This window comes from Drosophila teissieri, chromosome 2R (genome assembly GCF_016746235.2).
Source record: "Drosophila teissieri strain GT53w chromosome 2R, Prin_Dtei_1.1, whole genome shotgun sequence".
Taxonomy (NCBI): Eukaryota; Metazoa; Arthropoda; class Insecta; order Diptera; family Drosophilidae; genus Drosophila; species Drosophila teissieri.
In genome coordinates this window covers 9,331,928-9,349,166 of record NC_053030.1, presented here as the reverse complement: position 1 = coordinate 9,349,166, position 17,239 = coordinate 9,331,928, and the positions used below count along the sequence as shown (strand labels likewise).

The 17,239-nt window shown below is 45.7% G+C and overlaps 4 protein-coding genes across 8 annotated transcripts; 2 read left to right on the top strand and 2 right to left on the bottom strand.

Moving 5' to 3' along the window:
• The first annotated feature begins 852 nt into the window (after positions 1-852).
• LOC122613870 (MAGUK p55 subfamily member 7) lies at positions 853-7,293 on the top strand. Of its 3 annotated transcripts, none has more exons than XM_043788284.1 (8): positions 853-1,219; positions 3,474-3,582; positions 3,646-3,923; positions 3,982-4,113; positions 4,837-5,004; positions 5,081-5,402; positions 5,571-5,864; positions 6,195-7,293. In XM_043788284.1, exons 2-8 carry the CDS (start codon positions 3,540-3,542, stop codon positions 6,713-6,715), a joined length of 1,758 nt encoding a protein of 585 aa, XP_043644219.1. In that variant the 5' UTR covers positions 853-1,219; positions 3,474-3,539; the 3' UTR covers positions 6,716-7,293. The 3 variants fall into 3 exon arrangements, with proteins under 3 accessions (XP_043644219.1, XP_043644220.1, XP_043644221.1); XM_043788285.1 differs by having other exon boundaries at positions 854-1,019; XM_043788286.1 differs by having other exon boundaries at positions 854-1,219; positions 5,688-5,864.
• A 138-nt stretch (positions 7,294-7,431) lies between these two features.
• Positions 7,432-10,761, bottom strand: LOC122613872 (spermine oxidase). Its single transcript, XM_043788287.1, has 2 exons — positions 10,604-10,761; positions 7,432-9,190 (listed from the first exon to the last, which is right to left on the bottom strand). Exon 2 carries the CDS (start codon positions 9,173-9,175, stop codon positions 7,646-7,648), a length of 1,530 nt encoding a protein of 509 aa, XP_043644222.1. The 5' UTR covers positions 9,176-9,190; positions 10,604-10,761; the 3' UTR covers positions 7,432-7,645.
• A 738-nt stretch (positions 10,762-11,499) lies between these two features.
• LOC122613161 (syntaxin-6) lies at positions 11,500-14,057 on the bottom strand. 2 transcript variants are annotated; one of them, XM_043787203.1, is made up of 4 exons: positions 13,901-14,057; positions 13,004-13,161; positions 12,017-12,718; positions 11,500-11,860 (listed from the first exon to the last, which is right to left on the bottom strand). In XM_043787203.1, the coding sequence occupies exons 3-4, from the start codon at positions 12,618-12,620 to the stop codon at positions 11,784-11,786; spliced, it is 681 nt and encodes a 226-aa protein (XP_043643138.1). In that variant the 5' UTR covers positions 12,621-12,718; positions 13,004-13,161; positions 13,901-14,057; the 3' UTR covers positions 11,500-11,783. The 2 variants fall into 2 exon arrangements, with proteins under 2 accessions (XP_043643138.1, XP_043643137.1); XM_043787202.1 differs by lacking the exon at positions 13,901-14,057 and adding an exon at positions 13,264-13,827.
• A 302-nt stretch (positions 14,058-14,359) lies between these two features.
• On the top strand, positions 14,360-16,246 carry LOC122615087 (phospholipid scramblase 1). 2 transcript variants are annotated; one of them, XM_043789967.1, is made up of 5 exons: positions 14,361-14,509; positions 15,200-15,376; positions 15,434-15,825; positions 15,905-16,048; positions 16,106-16,246. In XM_043789967.1, exons 1-5 carry the CDS (start codon positions 14,425-14,427, stop codon positions 16,133-16,135), a joined length of 828 nt encoding a protein of 275 aa, XP_043645902.1. In that variant the 5' UTR covers positions 14,361-14,424; the 3' UTR covers positions 16,136-16,246. The 2 variants fall into 2 exon arrangements, with proteins under 2 accessions (XP_043645901.1, XP_043645902.1); XM_043789966.1 differs by having other exon boundaries at positions 14,360-14,509; positions 15,200-15,825.
• The last annotated feature ends 993 nt before the right edge of the window (positions 16,247-17,239 follow it).

Sequence of the window (17,239 nt, the reverse complement as noted above, 5' to 3'; positions counted from 1 at the left end):
TCAAAATTTGACTTTATTTATGTAGAAGAAACGTAATAAGGCGTTTCTCTTAAGAAGCTTTAATGTTTCGAATATTTACAAGCCAATGAATTTCCGTTGAGTTCTATTCTGCAATGTGGTAAGATAATCCTGGAACCCTTTTCCTGGACACCCTGTATTTCTTCCGCTCTGCATTTCTGCTGACCTGCGCAGATTCCACCCCCAGCAAAAGTCCAATTGGCGCTCTGTGCTCTCCCACCTTTGGATTTCCTACTCTCCGGTGGTGCATTTCGTCCCATTCATTTCCGTTGTTGTTCCACTTACTCAAAATCTCGCGACCACGCTCTCTTTCAAATTAATTTGCTTCACTCTTGTTTGGACTTGTAAAGAGACACCACAGTGGTTTGCAGTTAATAAGACCCTTTTCAAAATATTTTTGTAATAAACAAAAAAGTATTTGTAAGACAAGAAAGGGATGTACTATTTAAATATATAGATTATTTTCATTTAGACTTGTATCTGCAACAAATTTTAAATAAAAGAGAGTTTGTGTTATTTTTAATGCAACTATCTCAATACTTTAGCATATCAAACCATCCCATAAAGCTTAAATGATAAAAAAAAGAGTTATATTTTATTTCTTTAAACAACTAACCACAATACCTTATCATACCAAAACATCACATACAAATTAAATTTAAAATAAAATAGATTTTATTTATTTTTTAATACAACTATCAACAAAAGCGTAACAAATAGTATGTTGCTTTAGTTCTAAGAGCAAGCGTTAAGAGAGCCAAGTTCAGCGCTCTTCGAAGAGCTGGAGAGATTCGCGAGATGGCAGTTCCCTCGACGTGGAAATGAATTCCTGGCATTAAACGTTGTTCTTTGCCCATCGTGTGCAGTCGCTCCCGCTCCCGTTATTCGCCGTTCTGGGATTCCCGCTGGCGGACTCTGGTGGCCATCACCTTGATAATCCTTTTGCCAAGTCCTGAATGTGAAGTGCTGTAGTGGGATCCAAGGATATCCAAACATAAACGGTTAACTAAACTAGTGCGCAATATTAGAGGCCTAAAAATAGCGAAAATAGCCAAAATAGCAGAAATGCCGTGTTTTTGTGCCTCTGTGTGTGTGTGCGTGAGTGTCTGCGAGTGAAGTGGAAATTTAAAAATAAAACAACGCTGGGACTCAACCGAAATCCGTCTGTTTCGTATTGGCCAACTGCCCAGAAAAACTCCAGGTGATAATCTCCATTCCAATTAATGTTCGTTTTCTTCTATTTTCTGGCCAGATTTTGTTGTTAATTGAATGCTCGGGGGAAAACTTGAAACACTCTCTCAGCTGGCTCTCTTTCTCTCTCTCAGTGATTTCAATGTCTTTCGGACTTTCTCTTAAGCCACCGCTATTTGCAGTATGACCAGCTTATCCCTCGTTGCAATTACTTGGAGTTTTCAATTACCCCCGTATAGAAGGAGTGATTGGGGGGCGTTGAAGTCCTGGCACCTGCCTTATCTACTGGCCACAAGGACTGTCTCTTGACGAACCCCATGCAACGTCATTATTCCGCTTTTCGCCTGACCTCTTGGCCCCCGTCGACATTTCTCAGCGTAATTAGTGTGATTGGGGCCAGACTTGACTCGGTTTCTTGGCTTCTGCTTGCCTTTTGGCTGATTGACAGCAGTAATTGTGGCAAATGCAACGCCCCCACATGGAATTGCCTTGAAACTATCCAAAATCGTACCTTTACAAAGTCAAAAGTCGACAACTACAGTCTAACGCATCTCTATAATGCTCAGAATATTGGCTATAACTTTATACGCAGACACCATATTCTAGATATATTCTTGGCAAATACCACTCACTTATTTTACGACGAAAATCTTAAGACTGGTTAACTAACTGCCTTTAATAACACAAAATGATGTTCTCAAAATCTCAACAAATTGTAAGACAACTCTCCCTAAAAACCAATTATTTATACAAGTAAATTGTAATTGATGTAAGAAAGAAGTACGTACACACGCTGGTGGTAGTTTGAGCATCCTGTGATATCCTGTAGTTAAAACTTTCCACCCTCTGGAATGAAATACCCTCAAATGGGGCTGCAACCTTCGGATCCCACGCGCTGACGTCGCTGCAGCTGAAACCCTGAAAACTGTTTTAGCTCGTCCTTTTGCTGGGTGGCTGTGAGTGCCGACGAGTATGTAGTTCAAGGTCGTTGGCCAGGTCTCGGAGAGTGTCGGCGGGCCAAGATGTGCGTTTTCGCATTACCATATAGGGAAGCAGAAACTGGAGAGGCCGCGGCAAGTTGAAGGACATGCAAGTGCCCCACTTGAGACGCTATTCTTGGGCTCCAGAAGCGGCCACTCAGTTGACACTAATCACCGCCCACGTTCCGCAAAACGTGACACTAATGAGCACCGGTCATGCAAGAGGGCAGCGTGTTGGTGACCTCATGGAATGTGGCACCTGGCCAAGAACAGGCCTGCAACACGGCAACAGGATGCGCAGCCATTGAACAGTTAATGGAGTGCAGATTGCAACGAGGGGCGCCAACATTCCGGGCCACTGGGCAGATGAAAGTGGGCATAAATCCAGCGCCTGCTCTAATCATATCGCCCCTGGCCAGAAGCCAATGGCCAACAGCAGCGGACGCCCCACTTGGCCGGGCTTAATGTCAGCTAATTGCATTCGCTGCTCATTTTCTTGCCATGACTAAAATTGCTCTAATCTCATGCATTCGCTGCTCATTTTCTTGCCATGACTAAAATTGCTCTAATCTCATGCATTGGCGGCCCGCTGCCCGGGAGCTCTTTAGACTTAGTGTCGTCAGTGGGGCTCCCCGGCTCCCCGACTCCAATGTTTCGGGGTCAACGAGGCGCAAACCGTTATTATGGTAACCAAACAGTGGAACCTCTTTAAGAAGTTTTCAATAATGGTGAACTAGATCTTAACAAAAAGCTAAAGCACATTTATGACAGAGAAATACGAGTATACCATCTTTATAAAGCTAAATGTAGTATTCAATTCGATATAAGATTCTTAAAAATAAGTTTATGGCGAGATGCCACATATCTTTCCTAATATCAAACAGTACTTAAACTAAAAATTGGAAAGATATACTAAAAATATTTATCGTCATATATAAACCTTTTTTATATATTTTATATGTACTATTTTATATCTGACTTGTAGAAGTAGAACTGTATCTTAATATCCGAAACGAACTTGGGCAACATTTCCCAGTGTCTGGTGTCCTTTGGCGAGTGACGCAAAGTAGTCGCTTCTATGACGTGGGGGTGGTTAGGGTGTTTATGGTTATTGGGTGGTCGGTGGTGGGTGGTTCGTGGGAGGTGGCAGCCTTGAGCCTGGAATTATCATTCGGCGTCGGCCTGGCCCCGCTGCCCCTTGTTGACATGTTTATGCGCAAATTTACGGAGTCGCTCTCCGGTTGTTGTTAAAGTCCCATATCGATTTTGTTAACTCGATTATAGGAACGGCGCCAAAGGATAACTTGTAAAGGATAAGCAAGGACAGTGACTCGTCGACTGCGGTGTGACATGCTAGAAGCAGTTATGGCATCGGACATCAACTGGGATCCCGGTGAGTTAAGTGACGCACTCAGGCTGTCCGAAATGATTAATTAACCTTTCGCACGTTGCGCAGCTCTTTCCAAACTGATCAGCACGCTCAAGGAGTCGGAGAATCTGTCCAATGACCAGGAAATCGACTTCCTGAAGGCCCTGCTCGAGTCCAAGGAACTGAACGCCCTGGTCAATGTGCACACGAAGGTGGCCAAGGTGGGTCGCGATGATCGCCTGGCCCCCGTGCTCTCCACCTCCGCCCAGGTGCTGTACGAAGTCCTGGAGCAGCTGTCCCAGCACTGTCACCTGAACGACGACTGCAAGGAGGCCTTCCACCTGCTGCAGGACTCCCACCTGCAGGTGACCTGTTTTACATTGATAAATGAGCGTTTTTGGTAATTATTTGATTTTATTCCAGCACCTCCTGTTCGCCCACGATGCGATTGCCCAGAAGGACTTCTACCCGCACCTGCCGGAGGCGCCTGTCGAGATGGACGAGGACGAGGAGACCATCAAGATTGTGCAGCTCGTCAAGAGCAACGAGCCCCTGGTGAGTGTTCGTCCAGTGGCACCAGCGCTTTCCATTTCCATGCCCATCTCATCGACGTGATCGCCGTGCTATTGTGCTGTCCATCGCTTTCCACCGTCCACTTTCGACCATCGACTTTTATTTCCGAACCCCGCCCCGACTTTCACCACCTACCTCTCGCCTTCGCCTTTCTGCGCCTTCATTCATACTCGTTCTACTGCTGTAATCGCCTCCATGTCAACTCTTTCCAATGCTAATCAATTTTGTCAACTTTGCCTTTGTTAAACTCGAATGAAATCGAATCAATTTCTCGAATTCGCCCATACCAAACAAATATGCATTTGTTAACCAAAAATGTAAAAATCGAAAAATGTACAAAAAATAACACAGACAGGAGCACAGAGTGCGGAGCCAATTGTTGTAAGTAATCGAATGTCCATAGCCGTACAATGTCCACTGTAAGAACTAAAACAGAAACCCATTCGCCAAGCACTGAAAACCACAAACAACAGCCAGGAAGCTGGGCACACACCGAGATACATGTACATGTCACATACGATACCATTGCCATCCGTTGTTCCCATTCCGTTGTTGTTGCCGTTGTGACGCATCCATCAGATACACCAACATCTGGAACATCGGAAGCCGCACTCCACACAGATACACAATCACACACAGACACTTCACACGCACACATACGCGCCCTTTGTTGGCTCCCGAGTAACACGCATTGCCTACTTTTAGGGCGCCACCATAAAAACGGACGAGGAGTCGGGCAAGATAATCATCGCCAGAATCATGCACGGCGGCGCTGCAGATCGCTCCGGATTGATTCACGTCGGCGACGAGGTCATCGAGGTCAACAACATCAACGTGGAGGGCAAGACGCCGGGCGATGTGCTCACCATACTGGTAAGTAAGCTAAGTATTATAACATTAAATTTATAACTAAGATTCCCAACCCTCTGAATACACTTTATATTGGCAGCAAAACTCGGAGGGCACCATTACCTTTAAGCTGGTTCCCGCGGACAACAAGGGCGCCCAGCGCGAGTCCAAGGTGCGGGTGCGGGCCCACTTTGACTACAATCCGGACGTGGATCCCTACATCCCGTGCAAGGAGGCGGGTCTGGCCTTCCAGCGCGGCGATGTGCTGCACATTGTGGCCCAGGACGACGCCTACTGGTGGCAGGCGCGCAAGGAGCACGAGCGCTCGGCGAGAGCCGGCTTGATTCCCAGTCGGGCGCTGCAGGAGCGCCGCATCCTCCACGACCGTACGCAGAAGAACGGCACCGATCTGGACTCGAAGCGTAAGCATTCCACGTCGCCAGCCCATTGGTTCCACATAGCATTCGCTGCTCATTTTCTTGCCATGACTAAAATTGCTCTAATTTCATGCTTCATCTTTGCCCCATCTTTGCCTCATCTAACACTGAACCCAACTCCAATTGGCCCCACCCATGCATTGCCATCGCCAGCCGGATCATGCGCCTCACTATGCACCACCCCACCTGGCTCCCCGCGCCTGCCTGCGAGTAGCAGCACCTCCTCCTGCCGCCAGCCCAAGACTAAAAAGATCATGTATGATTTGACAGAGAACGACGACTTCGACCGCGAGCAGATCGCCACGTACGAGGAGGTGGCCAAGTTGTATCCACGGCCCGGAGTCTTCAGGCCCATCGTGCTCATCGGAGCTCCCGGCGTGGGGCGGAACGAACTGCGCCGCCGGCTGATAGCCCGAGATCCCGAGAAGTTCCGCAGTCCGGTGCCGTGTAAGTAACTCACCCGCCTACTGATCGTATTAATGAACAAGTGACCAAATGAACTAGTGTAAGAAATAACAAATAGAAATGAACAAGTGACTAAATGAAATAGTATAGAATTGAACAAATGACCAAATGAACTTGTGTAGGAAATAAACAAGTGACCAAATGAACACGTATATAAATGAACAAGTGACCAAATGAACTAGTGTAAGAAATAACAATTGACCCAATGAACTTGTCTAAGAAATGAACAAATGAACAAGTATAGAAATGAAGAAGTGACCAAATGAACCTCTTTTTGACCATCGTTAATGGAAAACCTATTCATTTTTCCAGACACCACCCGACCAATGCGCACTGGTGAAGTGCCCGGACGAGAGTACATCTTCGTGGCCCGCGAGAAAATGGACGCGGACATCGAGGCGGGCAAATTCGTGGAGCACGGCGAGTACAAGGGCCACTTGTACGGAACGTCGGCGGAGAGTGTCAAGTCGATTGTGAATGCCGGATGCGTCTGTGTGCTGAGTCCGCACTACCAGGCGATCAAGACTCTGCGCACAGCCCAACTGAAGCCGTTCCTCATCCATGTGAAGCCCCCAGAGTTGGACACCCTGAAGGCCACGCGAACGGAGGCGCGGGCCAAGTCCACCTTCGACGAGGCGAATGCCAGGAGTTTCACGGACGAAGAGTTCGAGGACATGATCAAGTCGGCGGAACGCATCGACTTCCTGTACGGACACTTCTTCGACGTGGAGCTGGTCAACGGAGAACTGGTCAACGCCTTCGAGCAGCTGGTCCAGAATGTGCAGCGCCTGGAGAACGAGCCGGTATGGGCGCCATCCATGTGGGTGCAGTAGAGCGGTTGCCAAATGTGGAGAAGCATTTCATGCAATTTGTTGAAGAACACCAAAGTATTTTTGCCATACGAATTTAGCAATCTGCTAGAGAAACGGAGAAGAGACACTATTTACCCGTAGGCGGTCCTGCTGGCCACTCCCGTCCGGCCTTAGTCCTTTTCACGACATGTACCTTTTTGCGTAACAGTGAAAACAAAGAAATGAATACAATAATTGACAGAAAGTGAAGGAAATTTAAACTCAACCAGCATCTATCTTACGGTTACGATTACGATAACAATTAAATTATAAAACTTGTTGTACAAAATTTATTTGTGTTCAAAGAATGACTAAATTATAAATGTATGTATTACACGTTGTTGAAACCAAAGTACAGAGTTAATCCCCCCGTAAACCTAACGCTAACCGTATTGTATCTCAGTTGTATATACACTCACTCACTAACTAGAGCATATTGGATACAATGTGAAGTTCTGTGTGACATGTCTCATTTCGGAAGCTGATTTCACCCAAACGTAGTGACAAATTGTTGAAAACAAGTGAGAAACTAATAAAAACTATTTTAAATGCGATCCAGAGCGAAGCGTTCTTTATAAGCTACATATGATGAATTGGAATTGATGTACATCATTAACTTTATTTAGGGTAGAGAAGACTTAAACACAGCTTTATTGGGCAGCGCACTTGTTGACATATTGACATGCTCACGCACATGTGTATACACTCGTAAATATAATCTGTCACCTATGCTAACCTATGGCAAATGTGTAAACTAGTGGCTTAGGCATATGAAGTCTATCCAGGATGTACTGATCAGTTTCCTTGATTGTTTTTGTAGTGCGAAGACAAAGTTCTAATTTCACATCCACCCGTATAACTGGGTCAGGTATCGCCGTCGTCTATACATCTACTACGATATACCGCCTACAGCTAGAGTTGCGACTTTGTCCCAGATCGGGACACGCTTATTCCGTAAAACTGGGCCAGTCGCCGGGCCTCCCGCCATCCCGCCTCGACTGCGCCGTGCACCGTGGAGTAGTAGTGCTCGCTGGAGGCCTCTCCGGCGAACTGGACGATGGGCCTATCACAGCGACTCTGCTGCCACGCCTCGTCCTCCGAGTCCTTCTCCTTCTCCGGAGTGGTGGCCACCACGGTCAGTGGATAGGCCAACTCCCGCGCTCCCGTTCCCAGCTGCTCCGTGTCCATGGATCGATAGGAGTAGGACCCGCGGAAGTTCTCGTTTGTATACCAGGCGGAGGTGCGGAAATTCAAGGGCTCTGGGATTTCCCACTTCAGGAATCTTCGGAAGAGATACATAACTCCAGCCTGGACCTCATCTGCCGGAAGGGTCTCCATGTGCCTGCCGCTCTCGTTGGTTATCCAGCCCGCCAGGATCCTCGGCTGATAGCTCACCCTGTAGAAGCCAAAGACGTCCTCCAACCAAGCTCGAGAGGTGCCGCGTATGTCATCCAAGTCCTCGTCCCGCCAGAGCAGGGTGAAACCCGTCCAATCCTCGGCCCAAAATGCCTCGGGGAACTCCACGAAGATTTTGTTGACCGTCCCAAAGGCCAGACCATCAATGGCGCGTTGTTTCTCCACCGGAAGCTGTGGCTCAAACAGACGAAGGTGCTGATCCTTGAGAACTCCCAGTGAAACGGTGACCACCACATGGTCAGCTATGCAGGTGTCTCCATTGCTCAGTTGCAGCTCCACGCGTCCGTCGTTCCGATTCCAGTTGATCTTCACAGCACGTGTGCCCAGCAGCAGGCGCTGCTCCAGAACTCCATGCTCCACATCCAACTCCCTGGAGCGCATGAGCAGTCGCAGCAGCTCCACATAGCCCTTGTCCTTCCAGTTCAGCAGGATGTCGCCCTCGCACTCCCAGTAGTCCAGGTAACCGCGTCCCGACACTTGTTCCAGCGTATCCGAGGCCTCGACGGAGTTCTCGAATTTCTGGTAATTCACAAAGAACTCCCTGGCCATCTCTGCGTCTATGTCGGAGTTTTCCGGGCGTCGGAGCGTGTCGTAGAACTTGTTGGTCAGATAGCTGCCCAGGGAGCCGCTGCAGTGACGCAGCTCCAGCTGCCGGGTGACCAGTGAATCGCCCACGATGGCTTTCAGGCGACTGGCTACCTCTTCGGGAACCACATCTCCGTTGGAGCGGACGCACATGTAGTTCTCGTACACCGGACCCGTCGACTCCAGCAGCTCCTCCTCCTGTTTGCGGGTCAGTTCGTAGACAATGTTGTCGCGTTCGCCATGACACCACTGGGCACCCAGATCAATGACGTTGTCCGCAAAGGGAATAGTGTGTATGCGGCCACCTAGGCGATCCTCCGCCTCCACGACGAGCACGTTCTGGAAGCCCAGTTCCAGCAGCTTGGTGGCACAGGCCACGCCCGAGGCTCCTGCTCCGATGACAACGATCTTGCGATCCAGGTTCCGCTGTGCGCCACTCATTCCGGGTAACTGAATCTGGTTTGGGAATAAAGGGGTGCAGAGCAGCAGGAGAAACGCAAATTAAGTAATCAACACCATGAGCTCGATGCGGCAGTGTGAGTAAGTGGGTTGGTGGCAATTGAGCATACACTTGAAGAAACGCTAGAATACTTGAAAGCACATTCATTGTGGGTCGCTTTAAAGACACAATAGTTAGGCAAATGCATATTGATAAACACTTAAAAATTGTATTCAATTCCAAAATTTTTAAAATAGGTTTCCAATCTATTGGAACCACACAATTACAACACAAATGTTTGGCGTAAAAACTATATGCATACATTGTAATACAATCTCAGTTATTCACAGTCATGCCTAGTCTGCTTTAAATATCTGATCTCCGTACGTGATTTTTGCCTTATTATCCATTGCAAATGTACAACTGAGACTTGAACAGAAAATTTGACTCAATTTACTACAATTTATTTACAATTTGACTAAAATTTACAACAATTAAGCAAATTTTATTTTCAAAATTCCCATTGTGCTTTCGCAGTATGGCTTTCTGTTTTCCCTTTCACTTTCAAAAATAGCATCAGAAATTGATTTCGCAATAAACCTATCATATAATACAAACTGAATAAACAAAAGTCTGCGCAAGGAATTTGCTGATATATAATATGATATATTCAACGACAGTACAAGTAGCCTAACATTATAATTTTATAATATCATATCTCATTTTTATAAGAATTGATTTTGAAGTACGTTGCCACCTTTTGCGCACAGTGCACTAGAAGAATTTGCTTATGGAAGTGGTGCACTGCAATTCCAGACACTTGAGTTTGATCACCGCCCACTTCCCGGACACCAGAAAGTACGTCTCTTGATTGAAAAGTAACGGCAAGCGCGCTCATCTGTTCCGATAACGAATCCATGCCCCTGCCCGCAATTCGGACTTTTGATAAGAGTTTCGAAAAAGCTCCCCCCACCAGCACCAAGCACCAAGAACCACGAGCAACACAGTCGTCCAAAGGAAAACACAGGGCCACCAACACATGTAGTCTCGAATATGCTCGCTCGCTTCTGGCTGCATGAATCTATTAATAGCCCTGGCAGCAAAGGGAAACCGGTGGGAAAATCGGGGAGGAAAATCCCAGAAGGAGTATCTAGCCAACCGGACCAGCTGGTTTTACCTGGCGGTTGCCTGAAATCTGAGCTCGGCCAGCGGGAGGAAGTGGGGACAATGGAGGCGGTATCCATCTTCCTCCGTTTGACATTGATTTTATATTTTTGGCCAACAAATTGCTCAAGGTTTTCGGCGACAACAAAAACTATACAATGGAAAGAACAACGACAAAAAACAAAGAGGAAGTCGAATTGTGCGTTACTGCATATTTGGGGGTGCAAATGGGTGGTATGTTCACTACACTGCGCACAGCCACTCACCAAAATAACTCTGGACACCGTTCAGCCGAAGTAATTCAACAATTGAACATTTCTACCGGGATAGTGGGAGATATATGTATACTATATGCCAGCTGCTGGGAAAACTCCAGCTCCGCGGAAAAGGCAAACAACACTGAATGCCGAAAGCCAAAAACATCACATGGAAACGTGCCGCTCTGCCCGTGTGCTTATGCTGCGTCCAGTGGCGTAGTCGGAATTCCCCGGAGGGGTTATGTTCCCAGGCTTTCGAAGGCACCCCTTTGGGGACGCCCCTGCGCCCCCTGCGCAGACTGTAAGCTCGCCAAAAGCTCTGGGCAAAAGCATCCAACACAGCTGAGTGAGTGGGCAAATCGAGTGGGTTGTCGAGTGGTTTCGGGGCGTAGAGAGAACACGAGGAGGGGCCGATCCCCTCTTCTTGTGCACAGAGAAAAATACATTATACAGTTCGGTTTACAAAATCAGTTCATCATGAATCATTCTCTCAGAAGATGACATGTAGACCGCCTAGCCCTCTAAGATAATATACCTTTTATAGCATTGCTAATAGAAAACATTAGTATCTATATATTCCATTTGGATGCTTTTATTTCTTTTTTCTACAATTTCTCTCTGTGCACTCGTAAAGTATTTCTAGGTGACCCGGAAGAAGTACCTCATTATAAATTAGGACTTTAGTTTATATGTATATATATATTTACTCAATTGCATACAAGTTTTTGCTAGATTTGGTTAGAGGAATTTCCTAAGACTCTTCGTTAAATAACTCGTTTGATATTGGTAGGTCCATTTTGTGTGTATATATATATATATGCAGATATATCCTTCGATGTATGTACAGGTCAGTTGCAGTATCCTTTGGCCAAATAGGGAATGACAGAACTCTGGAGCACTTGGTATATAAGTAGTTAGTTATCTTTTATTACCCGCCTACATTGACTTTACATGATCATCTGTCCGTAGCTTTGGAATTACATTATATATATATATAGAGGCTGGTAGTAAATCTGGTTAAAATTTTTCCGTGTATATACAGCAAGGGAGTTTACATGGAATTCGCTGATAAATCGTTTTAATAATCATCATTTGATTTGCTTTTAAGGGCCCGAATTCAAAATCAAGCTAAGTCATAAATAAATCTAATTTACACTAAATATAATCGAATTGGAAACAACGAAAGCAATTACAAAATAATAAACAAAATTATCACAAACAATAACAGCCCGGATAGGATGAGAATGGCGGCCCACTGTCGTTTATCTGTGGGAGAAAAGATTGATGTAGTTCAATAATAGCAATCAACAGTTACAGAAGTATTCGATGGGTAATTTTGACTGTGGTTCACTAAAGCGTTTAGCCTTCGTTAATATTGCAATCAAAATAGTCCTTGAATACCCCAAGTGCGGCACCACTTACCATTATTCATGTGCAAGACTTTGGCAACTTTCTTCATGGTCGTGTCCAACTTGGACTCCGTGGTATCGAACTCGTTCCCGAAGTCATCCAGCATCACGGCCTGCTCATCGAGCTCCACGCCAATCTGCCGCGAGACCGTCTTGAGGGTTCCAATCGAATCGCTGATCATGTCCAGCTGCTCATCCTGACCCTGGATCATGCGCTGCTGTATGGACACCGTCTCGCCCACGTACCTATGACTCGGGCTGTCCATGCCGCCGTGATGCGTCTGCCCGTAGTGACTTGGACTGTCCAGGGCGTTCTCCAGCTTGGAGTACTTGGTGCCACTGTGGCGGGAAGCTGCTGCCGCTGCCGCCGACATGGTTCCAGCTATGGTATTGGCCACCTGACTGCCGCTATTGATCAGCGAGTTGCCGTTGGGACACTCCACGAGGTAAGTGCGATCGTTGTGTGGATGCTGATGGTACTCGTTGGAGTTGGAATTCGAGCTGGGTATGGCAATGGAATGATTGTGATTGGGGCTTTGGCGATCGTTGTCGAGCAGCGGCTGGTGTGCGGTGATGTCTCTGTCCCGGCTCCGGTTCAGGCTCATCTTATCCTTCATCTGCTTGACCTCATCGCGGGTGTTGTCGATGAAGTGGCGCCGGCTGGAGAGTTCGCGGTTGTCGATCCGAAACTTGCTTGGATTCTTCTCAACGATGCGTATGAGTCGAAATGGTATGTGTTAAGGAGAAAACCTGGGAGACTGGTGACCAAGACAGTCGGTTCTACCGACATAAATATATATGTATGTATATTTATACTCGTTTTATATTTGACTACTGAAAAGAGTAAAATTTAATCTTGAAAAAGCACATTTAGCAGTTTCAAATGGAATCCCTAGTCCTTCGGGCGGAAATAAACCAAAGTCTCGACAGCAATCGCAATTGGATGCCGTTGAGTACCAGGTAACGAATTGATTTTTCAATGGACGTTGCAAAAGGATATTGATAGTGTCCTCGAGGTCCTCGAGATCCCACTCGATGCTCCGGAGCGAGTTACGCAGCTCGGTGGTGGTCCATTCAGCCTCCGTTCCGCCGTTCTCGCCCAGCTCCCGCCAACGCAGATAGAGGCCGCGGGTTTTGTTCAGAGCTTTGAATACCTCGCTGTGGGGGTGCGCAGGGAAAGGAAAGAAAAGCAGAGGTGTAAGTAAGGTGGCATTTTCCTCCAACAGTGCAGTTGCCATCTGCCAAATCGGGGACACCTACTCCTTGACCACGAAAAAGGGATCCTCCAGCGACATGCCGCGTTCTCTTGTTGCCCCAAACGGAAACTAACACTCCCAGCAGTTTTTCACCAGCGTGGCGCACTTGACGCTTCTTTTCATGGATTTTTCCGGCCGAAAACCACCCCCCAAAGTCCAAGGGGGAAAGTGCAAGTTGGCAATACCAGAAGCGCTCGGGGGATTACATCGAAAGTGGAGCCAAAGGGGAGCAAATTTAGGCTTTCAGTCCGATCGACAGCAGGAATTTCACAATCGACTGGGTTTTATCATTATCTCTTTCGACTAGCAGCGATGTTTGAACAGCACGTTTATTGATTATTGCACTTGGACCCGCTCCGCTTATCGCTCGATTTCCCACGGATTGCGCCGATTTAGCTGGTTCCGCCGATGGCCCAGAGAACACTGTCGCTATTCGCGCTCCAGAGATTAGCCCCCACCGAGCACCACTGGCATTTGTTTACGCCGCTCCCGCTCCTGCGGCTGCGCACACCTTCCTCGCATTTCCAACCCCTTGAGTAACCAATTTGAAAACAACCCGAAATGTGGCCAAAAAATTCCGCAGTAACGGATGGTCGAAAAGAGGCCAAATGGTCAGCACTGGGGCAATTTTCGTGGCTCACCTGCTGCTCGTCGCCACCTCATTGAGCAAACTCCGATCGAAGAACACGGTGACAGACTGTATTTCAAGTATACACGAGACAACTTTTGTTTTCTTAAAAAATCGGTTTTATTTTTGTTTTGCTGCGAACAAAATAAACCGTAAGGATTGGTATGACCTAAGTGCGTTAGCACATTTAGCCGACGATGATTTAGTATATATCGTAGGTGCAGAAAATACGTTATTCAACTGATTGAAATAGGTGGCAGCTCTGCCTGCAAATACATAGAACTTTTAACAGGTAGGCCAAACTAAACAGTATTTAAAGAAAACTACGCATCATAGGAACGAATTAAGGGTTACAAAGTACGTTTTACTCTAAATACGAAGTTGTTTCATTATAAAATATTCAAAGCATCCGCGACAAATAGTGTGACCAGGCAATGCACAATAAGCATTTCCCCTCTGTTGAGCGACTGCCACACCAACAACCGTTATCCATTTCATTTAGACCGCCGTCAGAAAAGTTTGAAATTTGCTGGCGAAATGTTGCAAAACGACGCGGTGCGGACTTTGCAATACGACAGTGAGATCCGTGTGGCCCAGCAGCCGAGTCCCTCAGAATCGAGAGGTAATCAAGGGATATGGGCTTTGAAAACTAACGAAAACAGCGAGTGAATCACCCACGCAAAAGGGCAACTTGTTACCAACTGATAAGAGCTGCACCGGATTAATTATTATTGGGAGCGAGTGTGTCACAGTTCGACGCAAATATGCGACTACAGGTTGGCTATATCTTATCGGCCAGCGTTTTGTTGTGGTCTGGGCCTCCTCAAGTGCCTTTGTTTGGGGCGATCGAACCGAGCCCAGCGATCGTTCCGATAGTGAAACCATACCCATGAAATTGCCTGTATCCTACGCCAACTTTTCCCTGTGCAAAGAAAAGTAATAACACGTTTATGGGCCTGGGTTTTGGAAAGAACGAAAACTGCAACAGTTCTAATCTAAACTATATTATGACCATCAAATAAATTCAATACTGGTACCATTGTTCAGAGGTATTTTTGGATAACTAGTTCATTCAATCGAATTCAACTTAATACTTTAAAAAGTATTCTATTTTAAAACAGTTAATAGGTTCAATTACACTTTCAAAATTAGATATACTGAAATTTCCATTACCTATTTCTTTTTACCTCTTAGAACACAGTGCTAAGGCTATGAAAATGGCTTATAAAATCTTAGTTCAACAGTGATAATATTGACAGCTTATTTATCTTATTGGAAATGGCCTATAAATGACTTCCCTGTTTGCCTTCAGTTTACGACTCCCATATCAGCATTACTTCACAACCCAGGCCGGAGGCTCCTCGCATCCCGCTGCCGGTGCCCATTGCCACGGTTACGGGTAGCCGCACCTTCATCCCACTTTCCGGATACGATTGCCTGGCAGATCTGCCGTCGGTACATATTGAACAGACCTTCGAGCTCAATGATGGTAAGTACAAGACCAACCATATCCAAATCGTTTTTAATATACCATTCCCCTCTGCAGCTCTGACAGCTGTCTCTTCGGAGAACCGATATGTGGTGCGATCCCCACTGGGCGACGCCATCTTCGCGGCCAGCGAGAGCTCCACAGAAAAAAACCGCCTAGTTTGGGGAGCTGGGCGGCCCTTTCAGATGCACCTTCTGGATAAAACGCACCAGGAAGCACTCGTTTTTCGCAAAAAACTAGCCCTGGGATCGCTGTGCTGCCAGCCAAAGAGTCTGGAGATTTGGATACCACCTGGTAATGTGCTGGGTAGAGTGGTGCAGTCACCCACTTTCATGCAGCCAGAGTTCTTTATCGAGGATGAAAGCACAGGACAACCAGTATTTTGTGTGGAGGGTCCTGCTAACTCGGGATTCTGCTGCTTCTGTCTGCCCAGGGAGTGTTACTTTAAGGTTGGTACAACCTTTGACTTACTGATAAAACAATATTATATGTGCTTGAATGAATTACATCCTTTTTGTTCCCTTCCAGATCCATTCAGGAGGCAATATGAGGGCTTCCATAGACCACAAATGGCTGGCCAGCAAGTCGCAGTACACCACGAATATTTACTTTAGTGATGCCAAGCTAACCGCCAAGGAGCGGGCTTTGATACTGGGATCAGCCTTCCTACTGGTAATATACTCGCAATAAACCTAATTTCTCACAATAATATAATATATTGCTTTTCAGGAATATCTGTACTTCCAAACCCGATTTTGATGTGATTCACCAATAATAAACACATAAGCGTTGTATATTCACATTGATTTCTTTATTTTTTGTCATTTTTTTGTATAAGATTTTATGTTTGTTTGTGTTGTTTTTTTTTCTCAGTTTTTTGATATATTTTACAATAATGTAATAGATCACTTCATTTTCTTGTTGTTTAACCACATACATACATTCAAATATATAGATATATATCTATGTGTATATATAGATTTTGCTGCAGCGCTTGCCATAGCAGTTTGTACAATATTTCATTTATCTCTATCAACTTTGTGTAGTTTGTTTATCTAACCTACCGCTTAATGCATATATGACAACATATTGATTATTTACAGTTAGCAAATTTTCATCATTTCGTTTCTCTTCTGCCAAATACAAAATTAAAACAAACAATTAAATGAGTCTCGTGGTCTCGTTGTTTAAAGAATTAAAACAAAACTAGGTGTATACATTATTTCTCATTCACCGCTTTTAGTTGCTCTTTAAAACTTGGTGTGATAACAATTTGAAATAAGGAAGAACTACGTGATTTTCAGATGGTTAATTTTGGATCTGGACATAGAAAACCAATATACTTTGTGTGGGTGTTCTGGTTCGGTTTGGGGGTTTATTTTCGGGGCTAGGCCTTAAAAATAACACACTTCTCTCGCTCTCGGATCTTTACATTTGTAGATAGACTCACAGCACTTCAGGAGTTTTTGCATTTATGCATTTCGAAAACAAATTATGGTTAAGTGTGTATATAGTAATATAGATTTATAAGTGTGCTTGTTGGTTGGCTTATAACTAGGGCTAGCTGATGACGATTCCTTAACCTAAATACTTAAGACTCAGATCGAAACGATCTGTGTGGGGTGACTGCCTTTTAACACCGTAAAAGGCTTTGTATAAGATTATTTTAGGGTATTCCCCCTAGAGTGTTTACACTGGAATAGCTGACTCGCTTATCTGGCTCCCCTATCGTTTGATTACTACTCGCGAATAGCCCAATATTAGTTGGGCCTATCATCGAGGAGTGGTGGGTCTTATAGGCTAGCTAGAGTAAGTTGTGTGTGTGCCCAAATGCGATATGCTTAGACATTTGATATGCGCTCG

Coding starts and splice junctions, on each gene's coding strand:
- LOC122613872 (XM_043788287.1), bottom strand. CDS start 9,175: ATGAGTGGCGCACAGCGGAACCTGGATCGCAAGATCGTTGTCATCGGA.
- LOC122613870 (XM_043788284.1), top strand. CDS start 3,540: ATGCTAGAAGCAGTTATGGCATCGGACATCAACTGGGATCCCG. Junction 3,924..3,981: donor TGCAGGACTCCCACCTGCAG/GTGACCTGTTTT, acceptor ATTTTATTCCAG/CACCTCCTGTTCGCCCACGA. Junction 4,114..4,836: donor TCAAGAGCAACGAGCCCCTG/GTGAGTGTTCGT, acceptor GCCTACTTTTAG/GGCGCCACCATAAAAACGGA.
- LOC122615087 (XM_043789966.1), top strand. CDS start 14,425: ATGTTGCAAAACGACGCGGTGCGGACTTTGCAATACGACAGTGAGATC. Junction 14,510..15,199: donor GAGTCCCTCAGAATCGAGAG/GTAATCAAGGGA, acceptor GTTTGCCTTCAG/TTTACGACTCCCATATCAGC. Junction 16,049..16,105: donor TGGGATCAGCCTTCCTACTG/GTAATATACTCG, acceptor ATTGCTTTTCAG/GAATATCTGTACTTCCAAAC.
- LOC122613161 (XM_043787202.1), bottom strand. CDS start 13,298: ATGTCGCTGGAGGATCCCTTTTTCGTGGTCAAGGA. Junction 12,719..13,003: donor GGACCTCGAGGACACTATCA/ATATCCTTTTGC, acceptor TTCGACTCATAC/GCATCGTTGAGAAGAATCCA. Junction 11,861..12,016: donor AGTCTTGCACATGAATAATG/GTAAGTGGTGCC, acceptor TTTCTCCCACAG/ATAAACGACAGTGGGCCGCC.